General features: G+C 45.5%; 1 protein-coding gene across 4 annotated transcripts in view; it reads right to left on the reverse strand.

Annotated features, from left to right (window-relative positions):
* RGS12 (regulator of G protein signaling 12) overlaps positions 1 to 20,662 on the reverse strand; it is a 161,758-nt gene that overhangs the window by 32,667 nt on the left and 108,429 nt on the right. For all 4 annotated transcript variants that reach the window (XM_045017507.1, XM_045017508.1, XM_045017510.1 and 1 more), the window contains 2 exons: positions 17,371 to 17,514; positions 100 to 279 (listed from right to left, as the gene is read on the reverse strand). In XM_045017507.1, the coding sequence (XP_044873442.1) occupies positions 100 to 279; positions 17,371 to 17,514 (324 nt within the window). The remainder of the gene's footprint in view (positions 1 to 99; positions 280 to 17,370; positions 17,515 to 20,662) is intronic.

Raw genomic sequence — 20,662 nt, forward strand, 5'->3', positions numbered from 1 at the left:
CATTCTTGTTAATCTTCCAACAAATCTGGGGGGTTGGAGAAGTTCAGCTATGGATAAGAACTTAATTTTCAGAAAAGTAATAATTTAATCAAAAGTCACCTTTTTTGGTGTTGAGATATGGGACCGCTCTGAGTTGATACTATGTTTAGATGTGGGGCTGCTGGGAACACGCTGTGGATCAGGAAGAGGGCGACCTTCTACTTCAGCCAGAATGCATTCTTGGTAAAGCGGGGATTTCAGAAAGCGAGTATAGCTATCAAACTTCATCAGATTAAAAATCTGAAATGTAAGTGCAGTGGGATAAGGGTTATACAAGATTAAATCTCATATGAAGAATGCAGGCCTATTTTTCAAGTATTATGTTCTTAAAACTCAGTGCATTAATGTGAAGACACACATCAGGCTTGCTTTTGTTGAAGTCAGTGGGAGTTGTGCAACAATTTCAAATGAAATAGAACTGAGTCCTAGTCTCTTAGCATAAGGCTTTACTTTTACAAAAGGTCCAAGAATGGTCAAAAATGAAAACCGGTGTAGATAAGAAAAAACGGTTTCCTACCTTTCATAATTGTTCTTCAAGATGTATTGCTCATGTCCATTCCATTCTAGGTGTGCATGCACCTACTTGCGTGGCCACTGGAGATTTTTGCCTTAGCGGTATCTATACGGTCGGCTGTGGTGTCCTCTGGAGTGCCGCACGCATGTGTCAGTATATTTGGCACCACCAGCCCTACACCCTCTCACTTCCTTCTTGCCAGAAACTCTGACTTAGGGGCAAGGGGATGGGTAATGGAATGGACATGAGCAACACATCTTGAACAACAACAGTTAGGAAAGGTAGGTAACTGTTTTTTCTTCTTCGAGTGCTTGCTCATGTCAATTACATTCTAGGTGACTCGCAAGCAGTATCCTTGGAGGTGGGCTCTGAATTCATGGTCGCGTGGCTTGCAACACTGCTATACCAAAGCCAGCATTGTCTCGGGCTTGCTGGGTAAGCGCATAATGAGATGTAAACGTGTGGATAGATGACCAGGTAGCAGCCCAGCAGATATCCCAAATTGGCGCCTGGGCCAGGAAGGCTGTCGACGAAGCCTGAGCCCTAGTCGAATGGAGCTTGAGGTGCAGAAGATAGTCCAGGATCGCCTGCAGCGAAGCCTGCTCAGCCCAGATACCCAGGTCCAAGGTACCGCACATGAACCTCTTCCACTTGGCCAGGCAGGTGGCTCTGGGGGAGGGCTTTCTGCTATTCAACAAGATCTGTTGGACAAGGACTGCGCATTCCTCCTCATTCAGCAATGCCATAGCCATGCTGTCAAATGCAACACCACCAGGTTTGGGTGCAGAAGACTGCCATGGGTCTGGGACAGCAGGTCTGGCCAGAGGGGTAGCTGCAGTGGGACAGCTACCGAAAGATCCAGCAGCGTGCTGGACAAGTGCTGTCAAGGCCACGCGGGGGCTATCAGGATAACCTTCGCCCTGTCCTCTTTGATCTTCACAAGGACTCTCTGGATCAACAGCACTGGCGGGAAGGCGTACATCAGGGCCCCTCACCATGGGAGCAGAAAAGCGTCTGGACAGGTAGCACCTGTCCGTCCCCCTGGATCTAACAGAACACATGGCATTTCCTGTTCTGATGGGACACGAACAAGTCCACCTGGGGAGTCCCCCACCTCCAGAAGATCATACTGACCACCTCCGGATGGAGCAACCACTCGTAGTGAGATGAGAAGATCCAACTGAGGTGATCTGCTAACACGTTTCTGGTCCCGGGCAGATGTGCGGCTACCAGATGAATGGCATGCTGCACACAGAAGTCCCAAAGGCAGAGAGTTTCTTGGCAAAGGGCTGACCATCTGGCTCTGCCCTGCCTGTTGATGTAATACATCGCGGCTGTATTGTCCATCAGGACCTGCACCACCTTGCTCCTGAAGTGGGGCAAGAAAGCTTGGCAAGCCAGGCAAACCGCTTTGAGCTCTCTGATATTGATAAGGAGGGCCAGATCGTTCCATAGCCAGCAGCCTTGCGTGCTGAGATCGCCCAGGTGGGATCTCCAGCCCAAGTCCAAAGCATCAGAGACCAGGGTCAGCGAAGGTGATGGGGCCACGAAGGGAACTCCTTCCAACACCAACCCGGGGTCCAACCACCAATCCAGGGACAACCAGATGTGATCCAGCACCCTGACTATCCAGCGTAGGTCATGCCTGTTGGGCATGTAGACCAATGCCAGCCACCTTGCAGAGGCCGGAGATGGAGCCAGGCATGACTGACCACATATGTACATGCAGCCATGTGGCCCAACAATCACAGGCAGATGTGAGCAGTGGTGAGTGGGTGGTTCTTCACATGGGAGATCAGGTCCGACATAGCCTGAAAATGCACCTCCGGAAGGAAGGCTCTGGCTCGTGTGGAGTCAAGAAGCGTCCCAATTAAATCTATTCATTGGACCGGCCATAAGATGGATTTTTCTCGTTTATCAACAGGCTCAGGTCGTGGCAGGTGGAACGCACCAGATTGAGGCTCTTCTACACTTTTTCCTGAGATCTGCTTTTGATGAGCCAATCATCAAGATATAGGAAGACCTGGACCCCTCGACGACTCAGGTAAGCAGCCACTGGTGCCATACATTTTGTGAACAGCCTTTGGGCCGATGAGAGGCCAAAGGGCAGTGCTGTGAATTGGAAATGTCATCCACCCACTATGAAACAGCGGAAACGTCTGATCGTGGAATATGGAAATTCCTTCAAGTCGAGGGCAGCCTCCTTCAAGTCGAGGGCAGCATACCAGTCTCCCGGATCCAGGGAGGGGATGATGGAGACCATGTGAAACTTCTACTTCTTGAGAGACTTGTTGAGGCGTCACAGGTCCAGAATGGGTCTGAGGCTCCCTTTTGCTTTCGGGATTAGGAAGTAGCGGGAGTAGAACCCTTTTCCTTTCATGTCCCGAGGGATCTCCTCTACTGCCCCCGGATGCAGGAGGTTAGCCCCGAGATACTATCTCTAGCACCTAGTGATCTGAGGTGACCTGAGACCAGGCAGAATGGTAGGGAAGAAGATGGTTGAGAAAGAACAAGGTGGGTCCGGGGAGTTGACTGGGGTGTTGCACTCAAGCGCACCTTCAAAATGAGCGCTTCTAGCCCCTGGGATGCTTTGCCAGGCTGGGCTGCATGGGTGAGTAGGAGGAGGAAGGGCAGTGACTAAAGCTCCATTCTCCTCAAAGACTCTGTCAAGGCTGCCAAGGCCTTGACGGCGGCAGACGGAATTGCTTCCTCACTGATTGTGGCATATGCAGACTCAGGGAATGAAGGGTGGGCCGAGTGTCCTTTAGGCCATGTAGCCGTGCATCAGTCTGCTCCGCGAAGAGATCATTCCCATCAAATGGGAAATCTTGAATTGAGGCCTGCATTTCTTGGGACAGGCCAGTGGTCTGACACTCGCTCCTCTACTGCGACCTCTGAGTGCTGCCAACTGTTGCTCCGACGCGGCGGCTGACAAATGGTATGAAGGGGGCATCTCCATCAAAGGCATGCTCCACACATTCCAATAGAGCCACTGGTCGTGTTGCCAAGGCAGCATCGCAGAGGTTGACAAAGCCTCAGATGCCCAATCGTGCTGGTGATGCCTCAGCGAAGGGTAGAGGAGCAAGTGCTCACCCCAAAACCCCCTTCCTCCGTGGGGGATGATGTCCCAGGGCCTCCCCCGGGTGGTACAGTCATCCTCATCCCTGGACAAGGTAGTGCATGAATCTGTCAGCTAACCGTCGCCACTGGAGACCAGCACTTCAAATAGGAGGACTCGGGGGACCAGTACCGCAAGGCAGATCGGTCCCACAGTGCGGGGGATGGAGATCTGCACTGAGAAGACGACAGGCAGGAAGATGAACAGTTCCAGCAATAGGGTGACTGGCACCTCCCCCTAGGTGACCCACACTGAGACAGTGGAGACTGCAATCACAGTGCTGGTGATTTTGGGTGAGCCGAAGAGGACCTGGGCTGTGAAGCCAGAGATTTGTGGCATGGAGTTGGAGAGTGCTGCGTCAGCTCTGAGGATTGGTGGTGCTCAACTGCCCTCTGGGGGGTCCTGACAGCTGGCTTGCCCTCTCAAGGAGCCTTTGCCACTTCCTGCGGCACATGCGGTGACGGCAGCGCTGGTAGAGGCCTCTGCTCTCTAGGCACCGAGAGAGCCTGGGAAGGCATCAGTCCCGCCACAAGTCTGGGTCTCCTACCACTCCCAGGGGCCAGTGGTGGATCCCTTGGGGGTTAGGGGATCTGGCTGGAAAGGCATGTCCATGTGACTCTGGTGTGTGTGGGCGGCCTGAACTGGGTCCTTTGCCCGATACCCCGTGGCCCTTCTTGCCAGGGAGCCGTGCTTCTTAGCCTCCTTTTTGGGCACCAGTGACGGAGAGTGGTGCTGGGCAGAGCTCAGTGCCAGGGGGTGTGCTACGCACCAAGGCCAAGATACTATGGTAGAGTTCGGCCAGGAAGGCTCAGAAGCCAGGTGGAGAGCAGCCTTCATGAGGAGGGCCATCAGACAGATGTCATGCTCTTTCTGGGTCCTGGGTCGAAAGTTTTTGCAAATGCAACACTTGGCCTTCACCTGTGACTCCCCCAGGCACTTCAGACAGCTGCTGTGGAGGTCACTAATAGGCATAGGCCTGTTGCAGTCCATGCAAAGCTTAAACCCCAGAGACCGGGGCATGCCCCACCTGGGGCAAAGTCCCCACTGGGTCTCTAATTTTAACTACACTTAACAACTACATTACACTAACTACTATAAACAAACTATTTACAAGGCCCTGAGGCTCAATGTCAGAAGAGACAAAAACCACTAGCCCTTGCTAGGCAAGGAAAAGGCACTCCGACTAACCACCACAGGTGGTAAGAAGGAACTGAGAAGGCATAGGGCAGGCATCATCTAATATACTGACGCATGAGTGTGGCACTCAAGAGGGTGCTATAGTTGACCCTAGAGATACCGCTAGGGGAAAAATCTCCGATGGCCACGCACATGGGCGTGCGCACACCTAGAATGGAATCAACATGAACAAGCACTCAAAGAAGAATCAATGTTTTTTAACATATAAAAATTAATATAATTAAATCTGATTTTTAAAGTAAATTAAAAACGTTTAGTTTTAAAATTCTATTTTAAAATTAAATTTGAAAATATGACAACCTATAAAGCCTAAACTTACTCTAATATATGAAAATCATTTACATCATTTTAAAAAAAAATTAAGCAGTATATATTTACTGCCAAAGTTCTAAAGAAAGCTGAACTACTGAATTGGTGGAAACCACTGGCGAAGCACCTAGAACCACAGTTTGTTGAAGCAATAAACCAGCTTTTGAGAGCAGTAATCTTTTCTGCAGGTGCAGAGAATATTTTCTCATGCCAGTTTATTTAACTAGTTCTGTTCAATGATTAGTTCATTCAAAGTTAAAACCCAATAGGAATTTGAAAAAGCAGGAAAGTTTGTTTTTCTCTTCTAATTTCTGAATAAAAATTAGGTGTGAGGATGAGATCTACTAGTTCCAAAATACTGAAGTATGTGTTGACAGGAAAAAAAAAATCAGTTCAATTCACTAACTGCAGATAATACTTCCTTTGTTGAATAAATCAGTTTTAAATGGAAAACATGTTTTGATAAACTTTTTTCTTATTTATCTAGCAAAATTAAAGGTAATTTTATTTAACTAATTAAAATAACTTTACAATTTTTTTTGTTTGTTTGTTTGCATTTTAATTGCATTCACATTCCCATCTAACTGGAGCTTGACACAAAACAAGTAAAAAATTAACCATCCAGTAAATAAAAAATGCACTATTCATCATTTTCTAACATAGTGAAATGTAAAAATTAAGAATGTGAATAAATGTAAGTTAAGCTATATAACTGATTTAACAAATGTGTATAGATATAGTGTACCTTCCAAGTTTGTAAAAAGCAGCACCAAATTTAATGTAAAGACTATTTAGTTGCAACTGAACATGTTTTATTGGTTACCAACTAATGTTGTGAACCTTTCTTTAGGAAAATAACTAAAAAGTACAAATGCACAACATTCTTAAAATCAATTATTTAAATCAAGGCTTCCTTTTTACTGATTTAAATCATGAATCAAATTGGTGATTTACATAATAAATAATAAAAATTGGAGATATACCAATCCCTAGAACTGGGAGGGACCTTGAGAGGTCATTGAGTCCAGCCCCCTGCCTTCACTAGCAGGACCAATTTTTGCCCCAGATCCCTAAGTGAGCCCCTCAAGGATTGAACTCACAACCCTGGGTTTAGCAGGCCAAGGCTCAAATCACTGAGCTATCCCTCACTCCCTGCCTCCCCAATGACTCTGGTTTAAAGTCAATCAACCCTGATAACACTGGAAAAAGAAAAAAATGCAAGTGTTTCTTAAAAGTGGAAAGGGATCAGGATAAAATAGTTGGCAAAGGTGAGTGATTCCCTCACCCTGGTGAAAATGCGATCAATTGCTGGCCTCAGGTACAATGGTGAAATTCTTAAAAGGCAGGCAATGTCAGAGAGCACAAGTACTTAGGACAAGGCTCAAGAAAATACTCAGTGCAGAGAATTCAGGGTGGGATTACCAGGACTGACTGTTCCTGAACCCAGATGTAGTGGCAGATCCATACCCCACTCAGAAAGGAGTTAAAAAGCTCTTCTAGACACAATCAACCTCAATCCCCACCTCTGCAGTTTATCATGCCTGGAGATGGGTGGGTCCTTAAAAGGGAGGATCTCATACCCTGGACAGTACATGTACCGTGGCATTTGGAAGGAGCAGGATTGTAATGGAGAGCACCCTGACCTTTAGAAGCAGGGGTTGCTGACCAGAAAAACTGCCAGGATAACTACCCAAGCCCTCTCAGAAAGGAGGTGGTCTAGTACTTCTTTTTTCTTTTCTTTTTGTTTTTGGCTTCCCAAAAGCCTAGGACCCTGGTTTTGTGGACTTTGAAAGTATACTGACTTTTTTTTTTTTGGTCTGGGCTACTTTAATCCCCACCACCACCCTCCACCAAAGGGGTAAGACTCCCTGAACAGCACAGCTGGAGTGCTCTCCCCAGACAGTCAGAGACAGAAGCAGCACTAACCTTCTTCTCAAGGGAGGCGCTAAAGAGGTATAGCCTACTACCCCAGGAAAGGGAAGTGCTGCCGCATGCTGCCAAAACACTGCAAGCTATGGATAGGCATTGCTGGAAGTCATTGTAATAGGGAATTACAATGCCTGAGCCTCATGGTCTCCCAGCTGTATTGCTGCTGTTAGGTTATCAAGGATAAATAAAAGCATAGCCTGCAGAAACTAAGAAAAAAAATCTTACTACACCTGACATAGCTGTTTCTTGAAAAGTTGCAGTCAGTACATGCCATTTTAAATGAAATAAAATGTATATGGATTATATTCTTCAATAAATCACAAGAATTTTAAGGTAAATATAATTTTTGACCGAAATGCTTTGATAGTGTTTACTACAGCACTCCCAAAATATTCTAACACATTAAACTTAACTTAGCCTTCAGACTGAAAAACAAAGTTTATCGGGGTTCCTCACAGACACAGGAATCTGGCTGCCAGAAGAAAAATGGTTACTCACCCTCTCACAACTATTGTTCTTCAAGATGTGTTGTTCAAGTCCATTCCAATCAGGTGTGTGTACACACGCGTGTGTGCACGGCAGCCGGAAAACTTTTACCCTACCAGCATCCGTCAGGTCAGCCTCGGCGCCCCCTGGAATTGCGCCTTCATGGCGCTCAATATAGAGCCCTGCCAACCCACCACCCCATCAGTTCCTTCATGTGGGCTACTCCAAAAGAGGGATAGGAGGGTGGGTACTGGAATGGACATAAACAACACATTGCAAAGAACAGATATGAGAAAGTGAGTAATCGGTTTTTCTTCTTCGAGTGGTTGTTCATGTCAATTCCAACCAGGTGAACTCACAAGCCCCAAGTTCAGGAGATGGGGTCGGAGTCATCCACTGATTGGAGCACTGCTCTTCCAAACGCCACATGGTCTCTGGCCTGCTGGGTGATTGCATAGTGCGTGGTGAAAGTGTGTATGGAGAACCACGTCGCTGCTCTGCAGATTTTCTGGGTGGAAACTTGCACCAGGAGTTGAAGACGCACAATGATATGGGGAGCAGGCACACCTGCCAGGTTGTAGCACTTACGGATGCAGGATGTGATCCATGATGAAATCCATTGAGAAGAGACAGGAAGACCTTTCATTCTGTCTGCCACCGCCACGAACTGTACGGACTTTTGTAATGGCTTCGTTCTCTCGATGTAGAAGGCTAGTGCTCTGTGGACATCCAATGAGTGAAGCCTTTTCTCCCTGCGACTCAAGTGTGGCTTAGGATAAAGTACTGGGAGGAACATGTCCTGGCTGATATGAAACTGGGAGACAACTTTTGGGAGGAAATCCAGGTGAGGCCTGAGTTGAACCTTGTCCTTATAGAACACAGTGTAAGGAGGTTCTGATGTTAGGGCCTTGAGCTCAGACACCCTCCTGGCTGATGTTATCGCTACCAGAAACTCCACCTTACATGACAGATAGGGCAGGGAGCACATCGCATGTCGCCAATGGTTCAAAGGGCAGACCCATGAGTCTGACCAGATTGAGGTCCCAAACCAGGACCGGCTGTCGGACACATGGGTATAACCTGTTGAGACCTTTAAGGAAATGGCTGACCATAGGGTTAGCAAAGACCAAGCGGCCCTCTGCGCCTGGGTGGAAGGCAGAGATGGCGGCCAAATGAGCCCTTATTGAGCCCTGCTGCTTGAGATGGAGACGATAGTCCAGTATAAGTGGTACAGAGGCGAGCACTGGGGACCAAAGGTGCTGCGGCAACAAGACTGAAAATCTCTTCCACTTGGCAAGGTAGGTGGCCCTTATGGAAGGTTTCCTACTGTCAAGGAGGACTTGTCTAACCGGGTCCGAGGAGGAGACCTCCATCAGGTTCAGCCATGGAGCTTTCATGCCATGAGGTGTAGCAACTTGAGGTTTGAGTGTTGGAGACAGCCGTGATCCTGCGTTAGTAAGTCCGGGAAGAACAGAAAGGTGACTGGGGCTTCCCTGGACATTTCCAGGAGTAATGTGTACCAGTGCTGGCAGGGCCAGGCTGGAGCTATCAATATGACCGAGGCTTGCTCCCTCCATACCCTGAGGAACACCTTGTGGATGAGAGGGATAGGTGGAAACACATATAAGAGATTGCCTACACGTTCCTCCTCCCATGGGAAGGCTATGGAGCCCAGGCTGTGATTCAGGAAGGACCAAAACTGCTGGCACTTCCTGTTGCATGGCGTGGCGACCAGGTCTATCTGGGGAAAACCCCACTGATGGAACATTGAATTCGCAACATCCGGGCAAAGGGACCACTCATGGCCATAGGTAATAATTGGAAATATACCAATCTCCTAGATCTGGAAGGGACCTCGAAAGGTCATCGAGTCCAGCCCCCTGCCTTCACTAGCAGGACCAATTTTTGCCCCAGATCCCTAAGTGAGCCCCTCAGGGATTGAACTCACAACCCTGGGTTTAGCAGGCCAATGCTCAAACCACTGAGCTATCCCTCCCCCATGGAACGTTCTGTACTCCAGAGAGGTATGATGCTTGCATATGTATCGAGTGCTCTACACAGAAGTCCCACAGCATGAGGGGAGAGGAACATGCACCCCACCCCCGTTTGTTGATATAAAACATTGCTGTGATGTTGTCTGTCATAACTAATACACATCTCCCTGTCAAGCGGGCTCAAAGTCTGGCATGCCAGGCGCAGCACTCTCAGCATTCTGACATTGATATGGAGAGCAAGTTCCACCTGAGACCAGAGGCCTTGTATCCTGAGGTCTCCCAAATGTGCTCCCCAGCCCAAGGCTGACAGATCCGTCACTAGCGAGAGAGATGGCTGAGGGCTGATGAAGGGGATCCCTGCACATACTACCTGTGGGTCAAGCTACCACAGGAGGGAGTAGAGTACCGGGCGAGGCAGGGTTATGATCTTATCCAAGCTGTCCCAGACTGGCTGGTACACTAATGCTAGCCATGACTGAGGAGGTCGAAGTCTGAGTCTCGCATGCTGTACTTCATAGGTACAAGCCACCATGTATCCCAGGAGTTTCAGACAATTCCTTGCTGTAGTGGTGGGGAACTGCCTGAGACTTTGCATGATGTCGCCCAGGAACCAAAACCTTGCTTCTGGGAGGCATGTCTTGGCCTGTGTTGAATCCAATACTGCCCCTATAAACTCTATCCTCTGAACCGGGGACAGCACTGATTTCCCCTCATTCAGAGGGAGGCCCAGTTCGTCGAACATCATTCTTATGAAGTTGACTTGTGCCTCCACTTGAGATCTGGAGTGGCCCTTGATGAGCCAGTCATTGAGGTATGAGAACACCAGTACCTGCCACCTGTGCAGGAACGCAGCCATCACTGCCACGCACTTAGTGAACACTCAAGGTGCTGCCGATAGGTCAAATGGGTGGTGTTTACCACAAACCTAAGGTATTTTCTGTGGGACAGAATTATTGCTTTGTGAAAGTACGTGTCCTTCAAGTCGAGGGCGGCATACCAGTCTCCTGGATCCAATGAAGGGATGGATGATGGAGGCCCAAGAGACCATGCAGAAGTTGAGCTTCTTCATGAACTTGTTGAGTTCTCAGAGGCCTAGGATGAGCCCAAGCCCACCTTTGGCATTTGATATTAGGAAGTATCAGGAATAGAAACCCTTGCCCTTCTGCTCCTGAGGAACCTCTTCCACTGCACCTAGCAAAAGGAGCGAGTGCAGCTCCTGTATAAGGAGGTGCTCATGAGAAGGGTCCCTGAAGAGGGACGGGGAAGGGTGGTGTAAGGGTGGGAGGGCACATAATTGGATGGAATATCCCCTCTCTATCATGTGGAGCACCCAGCGGTCTGAACTGATACGGGACCATGCATGGCAGAAAGGGGATAGTCGGGACGAAAAGGTATGGCGGGCTAGATCCAGTTTTTGTCCTGGGGCACCATCCTCAACCACACCCTCAAAAGTCCTTTAAACTGTGGAGTCTTTTATCTGTTTTCTTGGAAAAGAGGGCTGAACCCTCAAAAGGGAGGTCCTCAATGGTCTGTTGGACCTTGTAGGGAAGACCCAAGACCTGCAACCAGGATCAACTCCTCATTGCCACCCCTGTGGCCATTGAGCAGGAGGCAGCATTTGCCCCATCCAACACCGCCTGTAGGGAAGCTCGTGCAATTAGTTTCCCTTCCTCCACCAGTGCAGAGAATTATGCATGGGAGTCCTGCAGCAGCAGCTCTGCAAATTTGACCATCGCGGTGCAGGTGTTATACGAGTATCTGCTCACAATGGCCTGCTGGTTCGATATGCAGAGCTGCAACCCCCACAGTGGAGTAGACCTTCCTCCCAAATAGGTCTAATTTTTTAGCATCCCTATTTTTAGAGGAGGGCCCCTGGTAGTCCTGGCGCTCATGCTGATTAGCCGCATCGACCACCAGGGAATCAGGGAGTGGGTGGGTAGTGTTCATATCTTTTTGAGGAAACAAAGTACTGCCTTTCATTTCTCTTGGCCGTAGGGGGAAAAGAGGCTGGAGTCTGCCACAAGGTCTTTGTGGTGTCAGCGATGGTCTTAAATAATGGCAGGGCAATGCAGGTGGACCCGGAGAGGGCGAGGATGTCTACCATGGGGTCAGTGTCCTCTCCTTCTCTGCCTGGATCTCCAGGTTCTGGGCCACCCATTGCAGCAGCTGCTGTAGGGCCCTGTTGTCTTCCAATGCTGGGGCTGTCAATGTCCCTGCCATGGTCTCATCTGGGGAGCATGAGGAGGAAACGGACCCTGCTCATTCCCCTCAGTGCCTGGGGGGTCACGTGGCACCTGGTATTGCTGCGCCATCATGTCAGCAGCATGCGGTGCCGGGGTCGCCGGAACTGAGATTGTCATTGCCCCTGTTGTCAGTGCCAAGGTCACCAATGCCAGTGGTGTTGAGGTCACTGATGCCAGCGGCGTCAGCGCCGCAGGCGAAGAGAGGGGTGTTGGTGCCACCGATGCCTGCAGAGGAACGAAGGAAGCCGACGTTACTGATGCAGATCTGGACCTCAACCCCTGGTTCTGTCCCTGGCCTTGATGATATGCCCAGGTCATCAAGAAGGGCCACCAAGTTGGGGGGTTCCACTGGGGTGGCCACGGTGCCGGATAGGGCTGGCAGTCATGCCAGGACCATCTGTTCCTGGTCCTATCAGAGCGGTAGGATTCTGCCTCCGACTCTGAGGTCTCCGAGAAGGAGGACCACAGAGGAGCGGTGCTCCATGGTGCCAGCAAGGGGTGCTGGGAATGGGGGGACCGGTGCAGTTCCCCCACGTGGGTGGACCATGCCAGAGAAAGGTATGCTGGAGATGGAGATTGGCGTGCCACCATCGCTGGCTTGCCCCTTGATGGGATCAGAGGCCAGGCTGTCACCAGTGATTTGTCCCTCCTCTATGGGGAGGACAGTGCCGTGAGGTCCGTGAGGCATAAGGTCCCGAGGTCCTGAATGCCTCCAACGTAGAGGGGAGCTGGAGCTCTCCGCCACGTCAATCCGGAGAGCGGTGAGGGTTCTGACTCAACTGGACCCCCGAGGTGGCAGGAGTCAACAAGACACTGAGAGGCAAAGGGGCCAAGGTGACGTGGCCCTGTTCAAGTCTCCCTGCTGCAGGCTCCTTGGAAGGGGGAAAGCAACCCCTTTCTGGCCTTTTCTTTTTCTGAGGCACCAGGGACCAAGACCGGTGCCTCACAGAAGTTTGTCTATGGGCAGAGCCGTGGCGGTGCCACGATTCCTTGGGGTCCTTTATTGGAAAAGCCTCATGCATCATCAGTGCTGGCGCACTGCAGTGAGGAAGTGCAGGGCATGGGTTCTGCTGACCCCGGGTCAGACTGTGTCTGGAATGCAGCCTCCACAAGAAGGATCTTGAGCCTTTGCTCCTGGTCTTTTTAGGTCCTAAGGCAAAATCCTTTGCAAATTCTGCACCTCTCTTTCAGGTGGCTCTTCCAGAGATACCACAGACAGGAAGAGTGTGGGTTGCTCTTAGGCATAAATTTTCCAGAGTCTTCAGAGAGTTTGAACCCTGGGAACCGGGGCATGCTCCGGTGCCAGGGAAGTGTTGGTATGGCGGTAGACCCCCAAAAGGAAATTTATGTCCTAACTACTAATACTAAATTAACACTAGTAAACTACTGAGAACTAACTATAAACACTAAGAGTGGACATTGCCCAAACGCGCTTGCAAAGCAAGAGCAACTGGTTGTTCCAGCTAGCCATCACCGGCAGTAAGAAGGAAATGAGGGGTGGCGGGTCGGCAGGGCTCTATATTGAGCACCATGAAGGCACAACTCCAGGAGGCGCCCAGGCTGACCGAACGGATGCTGCTGGGGGAAGGTTTTCTGGCTGCCATGCACGCGCGTGCACACCTGATTGGAATTGACATGAACAACAACTCGAAGAAGAAGGGGAAATTGCTATCCATGCCCTGCTAAATCCTGCATTATGTTCTGTAACAACTTTCCTTTAATCTCTCAGCAGGCATACAAGCAGCCTTGCCACAGTGATAACACAGAGAGAGAGAGCGTGCTCAAAACATGCCAACCCCTTCACTTTACTGCACAGTCACTGTAGTCTTAATGCAGTGCTTTGAGTTTAAGCTACTTTATCTTCAGTTGATTACCATTTGCCCTGCATTATTATTTCCCTAACATGTGCTCCATCCCCAGCTTGTCTGAATTTAACATTACTCTCATTATACTCCAACAGTATGCTTTAGAAGCCATTCCTCCAGAAAGCCTATAACTAGACTACTCAGATACTGGAGCAAAGTGAATTCTCATTATTAACCCCATCAATACAAGAATTCAGAGTCTCTGTTGTACAGCGCCTAGAGAAAATGGCACTCAAAAAGCTGCAGTCATTAATGAGTTTTAATCCTGAGGATGAGGTGTAAAACAGTAGAGCAGATTTTGTTCCCCATGTGTCAGGAATGTAGTAACACCTAAGAAATTACTTGCATGTCCAAATATAGCATTTTCAAGGCCTTTAAGTATCTTCCAGAGGTATATTTCAGAAAAAGGAAATGTAACATCTTTGGTTGAATTGTTGCCTATTTTGTTCATATGTGCAAAGCAAAGTTGATGTTATCACTTTTATGTAAAGAGGAATAAGAGAAATGTAGGTGTTTTTTTTTTAAACAACTTAAGTAGACCTCTCTGCTCCTTGTAGGACTGCTTTTCCTGCAGAGAAGCTCTTGCTACGTGCACTGGCCGAGAGGTTTAACAGTGTGACGTTATATGATTCAAACATGGCCAGGTAGATCATTGTTGCTACCACTGTTATATAATTGCAACAAATCTTATACAAAATGTGTCAATTAAGCTGTTAATAGAAACGTTTTGATTTGCTGAATGTGATTATGCTATTTGTATGCATGTATCATTTTGTATGCATGTATCTGAAGTTATGAATATTAACTATGTACCTGTATTGCAAATGTTTGCTCCTGTGGTAACACCAACAAGACATTTAGCCAGCACCTTGTGAAGGAACTATTCAAGTTGAATGGCCCATCAAAGAACTCTTAACTCACAATGGACCATGGAAGACACCTATCTACGTTTAATGGACTTTCCTGACGACATTCTAATTAGAGTATGGGTAATGGCCTCTGCTATGATTAAGCAAAGCATGCATGGACATCTGACTTGCCCATGTGGCTCCAGACCTCATCTTGTTACCTGTAATTTTCCACAAGCTAGAACAATGGGTTTCCCTTCACTTGGCAGAAGCTATAAAAGGCCCTGGAAACAGCTCCATTTTGCCTCTTTCCTGCTCAAACCTCTGGACAAGGGACTTATACTAATAGGAGCATTCTAACCAAAGGACTGAGGACTTTCCATTGATTTGGAACCAACCAGAGACTTGACTTAAGCCAAAAGTTTATTCCATCACTGCTACAAGCCTGATCCAAGGACTTTGCAATTATTGTATATATTTGATTATTTTAGCCAATTTTAACTCTCACCTACCTTTCTTTTTTATAAATACATCTTTAGATATTAGATACTAAAGGATTGGCAACACCGTGATTATTGGTAAGATCTGAGTTATATATTGACCTGGGTATGTGACTGGTCCTTTGGGATCAGAAGAACCATTTTGTTTGATTAAATTGGTTTTAAATAACCACTCATCATTAAGTCTAGTGTCGAATCCAGGACTGGAATACCAAAGGAGGCTGCATTTCTGACTTCTTGTTAGCCAGTGTGGTGAGACAGAAGTTTACTTTTGTTGCTGGACTGGTATAGCTCATGGAAGAATAACCACCGGTTTTGAGGTATGTCTGCCCTTTTCCCCAGCAGCTTGTCCTGAATTTGGTATTCTCAGTTCTGACCCATGGAGGCACGGTGACAATCAGTAATCGAGGAAGGGAGATTCTGGCAGTCAGAAACAAAATCCTTTTGGAAAAAAATATGCAAAATGCTAAGATGACAAACTCTGTAACCCCAGAGGAAGCAGAATACAGAGTAATTATTTATATTCTTAGAAGTGGCTATAGGCTACCAATATCCTTTTAATTCAGGTCATTTTTATGCTAGAAATAAGTGTATTACAGTATATCTTCAAATGGACTATGTTGTCTTTGGACCCTGAAATATCTGTTCTTAGGCTACTAAAACACAAAAGCAGAGACCTAACTAGATATTTTAAGTCTATCTTTATCCCAGTTAGGAAAGGTTGCTTCATCAAACATCTTCTCCTGTCCTGGATTCTGTTCTGGAGCAGCAGGAATCATAGGATCATTTGGATTAGAAAGGAGTGTATCATATAATCAATCCTCTGCAATGTGAAGAATATACATTACAAGGGAATGGATTACAGTATGACCCAGTAGAGTAGTGTTTCGGAACCTGAGGGTCACGGAATAGGTTTGGGGTTGGGTGTGGGTCGCAACCAGGGCCAGCATTAGGGGGTCAGAAGCAGGGAAATTGCCTGGGGCCCTGCGTCACAGAGGACCCCGGGAAGCTAATATACATGTTTCAGCCCTGAGCTGCACAGGATGGCTGAAGCCCCACGGGGCAGCTGAAGCCCAAAGCCCGCAGCCTAAGGTAGGGGGTCACAAGATTTTCTAGTAGGGAAGTCACACTTTATTTCATTTATTTATTTATTCCAAACGGGGTCACCAGCACAAAAAGGTTGAGGAAACAATGCACTAGAAGGTCTCCTCCATTTGTGTTCAACTCCAGTATTTGGTTCATGAAAAAAAATAATAATAAACCACAACAACAAATGTTTACTATTTCAAACTTGGATGGGCCAGTTTAAGTATGGAATAAAAAGCCTTTGCAGAAAATAGTTTCCATTTAAGACAGGATAATCTATTACTATGCCAAAGGTATATTCACAAAGGAATATACAACAAGTTACAGCAGAAATCAAATTTTAAAAGGTCTCAATTCCGTATTTGACAGGTTGTTGGTAATTTATAATGTGGTTGTGCCCAACATGTGCTAGGCACTTCCCAGTTAGAGGAAGATACAGTACCTGACAATCCACATTCCCTGAAAGAATACAAAGTAAGGCTTTGTCTGAGCTAGGACTAAGATGCAGGGAAACACCTTTAGCTTAATTTTAGCTGGTGAAGTCATAGCCTAGGTTCCTGAGAAATCCTGTTTTAAAATTGTTTCTAGGGCCTACCCATTGTTATAATACGCATGTAGCAGCACAAATGCAACACATCAGAAGTGTAAGAAAATTAGACCAGCAGACTCTGTAGAAAATATTCCCAATTGTTCAATAACTGTTTTGTTCTGAATTCTAAAAGGTTATAATACTTAAATTGCATCAACCTTTAGAGATTTTTCAGAGACAAAGAGCTTTAACAGGCCCCTTATTTGACCATTTCATCAAAGAAAGAGCAAAAGTCACTTTCATGAACCATTTGTGTTGAAAATGGCAGAAATGTATCCAAGTAGCGTTATTTAAATGATCCCTTATTGCTAAAGTAATATTTCAATTGAATTAAGATTTTCAGATTGTTTGATGTGTTAACAGTTAGTAGTCTCATACAACAAATGTGCACGCACGCGCACACATGCACACACACACACCCCCTTATGCAAATTCCCCCATGCAAACTCCTGTGTCGGAATTCCAAGGTACAATTACTAGATTACATAGCAAATATAAAAACAAGCTATCATCTATTTTCTTCCTATATGTGACAAAAAGTGCAGCAAGTGAAAATGTTTATATATTTAAAAATACATAAACAAATATATAACACATTAAAGGAAAAAGTAAATTCCATGTTAATAAAAAGCAGTTAAATATTTAGTAGCTACCTGAAGCTGCTGTTCTTTGAACATATCTGGATGTGGAGCACTGAGAATATCATCTGCCAACTGTGCCTGGCTATCAATATTAACTGGGGTTGTAGCTTTGCTACACAAAAACTTGCTGAAGATCTCCCGAGCTCTGTAAGAAAGCTACAAAACAGAATTTTTATCAGCATTAATGTATTTTTACAAAACAAGACATAAGAACATAATAATGACCATGTTGGTCAGACCAATGGTCCATCTAGCTCAGTACCCTGTCTTCTGACAGCAGCAGATGCCAGATGATTCAGAGGGATCAAACAGAACAGGACACTTATTCAAGTGATTCACGCCCTGTAACCCAGTCCCAGCTTCTTGCGGTCAGCAGTTTAGGGACATCCAGAGCATGGGGTTCCATCCCTGACCATCTTGGCTAGTAGCCATTGCTGCACTTATCCTCCATGAACTTATCTAATTCTTTTTTGAACCCACTTATACTTTTGGCCTTCACTACATTCCCTAGTCATAAGTTCCACAGGTTGACTGTGTGTTCTGTGAAGAACTACATCCTTCTTTGCTTTAAACTGCTGCCTATTAAATTTATTGTGTGATCCCTACTGCTTGTGTTATGTGAAGGGGTAAATAATGTTCCTCTATTTACTTTCTCCACACCATTCATGATTTTATAGCCTTCTATCATATTCTTCCTTAGTCGTCTCTTTTCTAAGCAGAATAGTCCCAGTCTTTAATTTCTCCTCATATGGAAGCAGTTCCATACCCTTAATCGTTTTTGTTACCATTTTCTCTACCTTTTCCAATTCTAATATATCTATTTTGAGATGGGGCAACTATAACTGGATGCAATATTCAAGGTTTGGGTGTACCATGGACTTTTATAGAGGCATTATGATCTTTTCTGTTTTATTATCAATTCTTTTTCTATTGGTTCCTAACAGTCTGTTAGCTTTTAGGACTGCCACTGCACATTAAGCAGATATTTTCAGAGAACTAGCCATGATGCCTCCAAGATCTCTTTTTTGAGTGATAACTGCTAATTTAGACCGCATCATTTTATATCTAGAGTTGGGATATTTTACAATGCACATTATCTTGCATATATCAACACTGAATTTCATCTGCCATTTTGTTGCCCAGTCACCCAGTTTTGTGAAAGCCCTTTGTAACTCTTTACACTTAGCTTTGGATCTAACCATCTTGAGTAATTAGGTATCATTTCCAAACTTTGCCACCTCACTGTTCATCGCCTTTTCCAGATGATTTATGAATGTGTTGAAGACCACAGATTCCAGTACAGATCCTTGGGGGACCCCGCTATTTACCTCTATTCTGAAAACTGACCATTTATTCCTACCTTTTAACCAGTTATTGATCCATGAGAGGACCTTCCCTCTTATCCCACGACTGTCTACTTTGCTTAAGAGCCTTTGGTGGGGGACCTTGTCAAAGGCTTTCTGAAAGTCCAAGTACACTATATCCACTGGATCACCCTTGACCACATTTGCTGATCACCTCAAAAGATCCACTGGATTGGTGAGGCATGATTTCCATTTACTAAAGCTGTGTTGACTCTTCCCCAATATATTGTGTCCATCTAGGTGTCTGATAATTCTGTTCTTTACTATAGTTTCAGCCACTGTGTCTGGTACTGAAGTTAGGCTTATCTGCCTGTAATTGCCAGGATGGCCTCTGGAGCCTTTTCTAAAAATTGGTGTCACATTAGCTATCCGCCAGTTATCTAGTACAGAGGCTGATTTAAGTGATAGGTTACATACCACTGTTAGTAGTTTTGAAATTTCATAGTTGAGTTGCTTCAGAACTATTGGGTATTAACCATCTGGTCCTGCTGACTTATTACGGTTTAATTTATCCATTTGTCCCAAAACCTCCTCCAGTGACACCTCAATCTGTGACAGTTCCTCAGATCTGTCACCTAAAAAGAATGGCTCAAGTGTGGGAATCTCCCTTACATTATCTGCAGTGCAGACCAATGCAAAGAATTCATTTAGCTTCTCCACAATGACACTGTCTTCCTTGAGTGCTCCTTTAGCAACTCCATCAGTTAGTGGTCCCACTCACTAGTATGGTTCCTGCTTCTGATGTGTTTGTAACAATCCAAGTATATGTTAAACATGCTATTTCTGTACACTCTTATTCCCAAATGAAAAACAGAAGCAATTATATATCTCAGTATATGGAGAACCTTAATTTGGTCTCTAGAGAAAAGGAAGCAGCTTAGTTTTTCAATTTTTCAAAAACATTGATGTCTTTTGCCCATCTACATTACTCCTTTTGTTTTCCTTCGTTGAGATTTAAAAATCTAGAAGCTACTGTTTATTGCAATTTTAGTAAACATCTCTTTTTGTAAATTTTTAGGTTGCCAAAATTTTTATTCCCTTTAACATTACAAATATTTTTGTCAGGGCAGTTGCTAAGTAATTAAATGTTCCGATCAAGAGAATTTACAATAAAATTTAAAATATTCAAAGTGCAATAATAATAAATGTCAAGCCTGTCAAATGTTGCTTCAAAAGTACAATAAAAGCTTGTGACTTAATGATTTTTTAAAAAAAGCACTAAGACTTAAATTAGAGAAGGCAGTAAAATTTAACCATATACTTGAATATCTGCAGTAAAAAAAATCTTGATCTTTCTATTTTTTAGTTGCTTATTTTATAAACAACTAAATTCTGAATACAATGAAAGGAAATTAAACCAAATCGGGTTCAGTGCCCTGAGGTGGTTTCAGGAAAAAAAAGGAAGTTCTAGTGAAAGGCTTTTGACACAATCCCACATGATACTCTCATAAACCAACAAAAGAAATGTGGTATAGATTAAATTACTATAAGGTGAGTGTAACACCGATTTAAAGATACAGCATAGTTATCAGTGGTTTGCTGGGGGGAACTAGTAGGGTCATGGAGGGGACTGTCCTACGTCTGGTACTATTAAATATTTTCATTAATGACATGGTGAGTATGCTTTACAATTTGCTGATGATACCAAGCTGGGAGGGATTGAAAACCCTTGGGAGGATAGGCTTAGAATTCAAAATGATCTTGATAAATTGAGGGATCAGTCTGAAATCAACAAAATTCAATAAAGACAAGTTCAAAGTACTGCACTTAAGATGGAAAAAAATCAAATGCACAACTACAAAATGGTGAATAACTGGCTAGGTGGTAGTACTGCCAAAAAGTATCTAGGGTTTAGAGTGAGTAGTCACAAATTGAATATGAGTCAACAATGTAATGCAGTTGTGAAAAAAGCTAATATCATTCTAGGGTATTTTAATGGA

This window comes from Mauremys mutica, chromosome 5, assembly GCF_020497125.1.
Source record: "Mauremys mutica isolate MM-2020 ecotype Southern chromosome 5, ASM2049712v1, whole genome shotgun sequence".
In the NCBI taxonomy this organism is placed as follows: Eukaryota; Metazoa; Chordata; order Testudines; family Geoemydidae; genus Mauremys; species Mauremys mutica.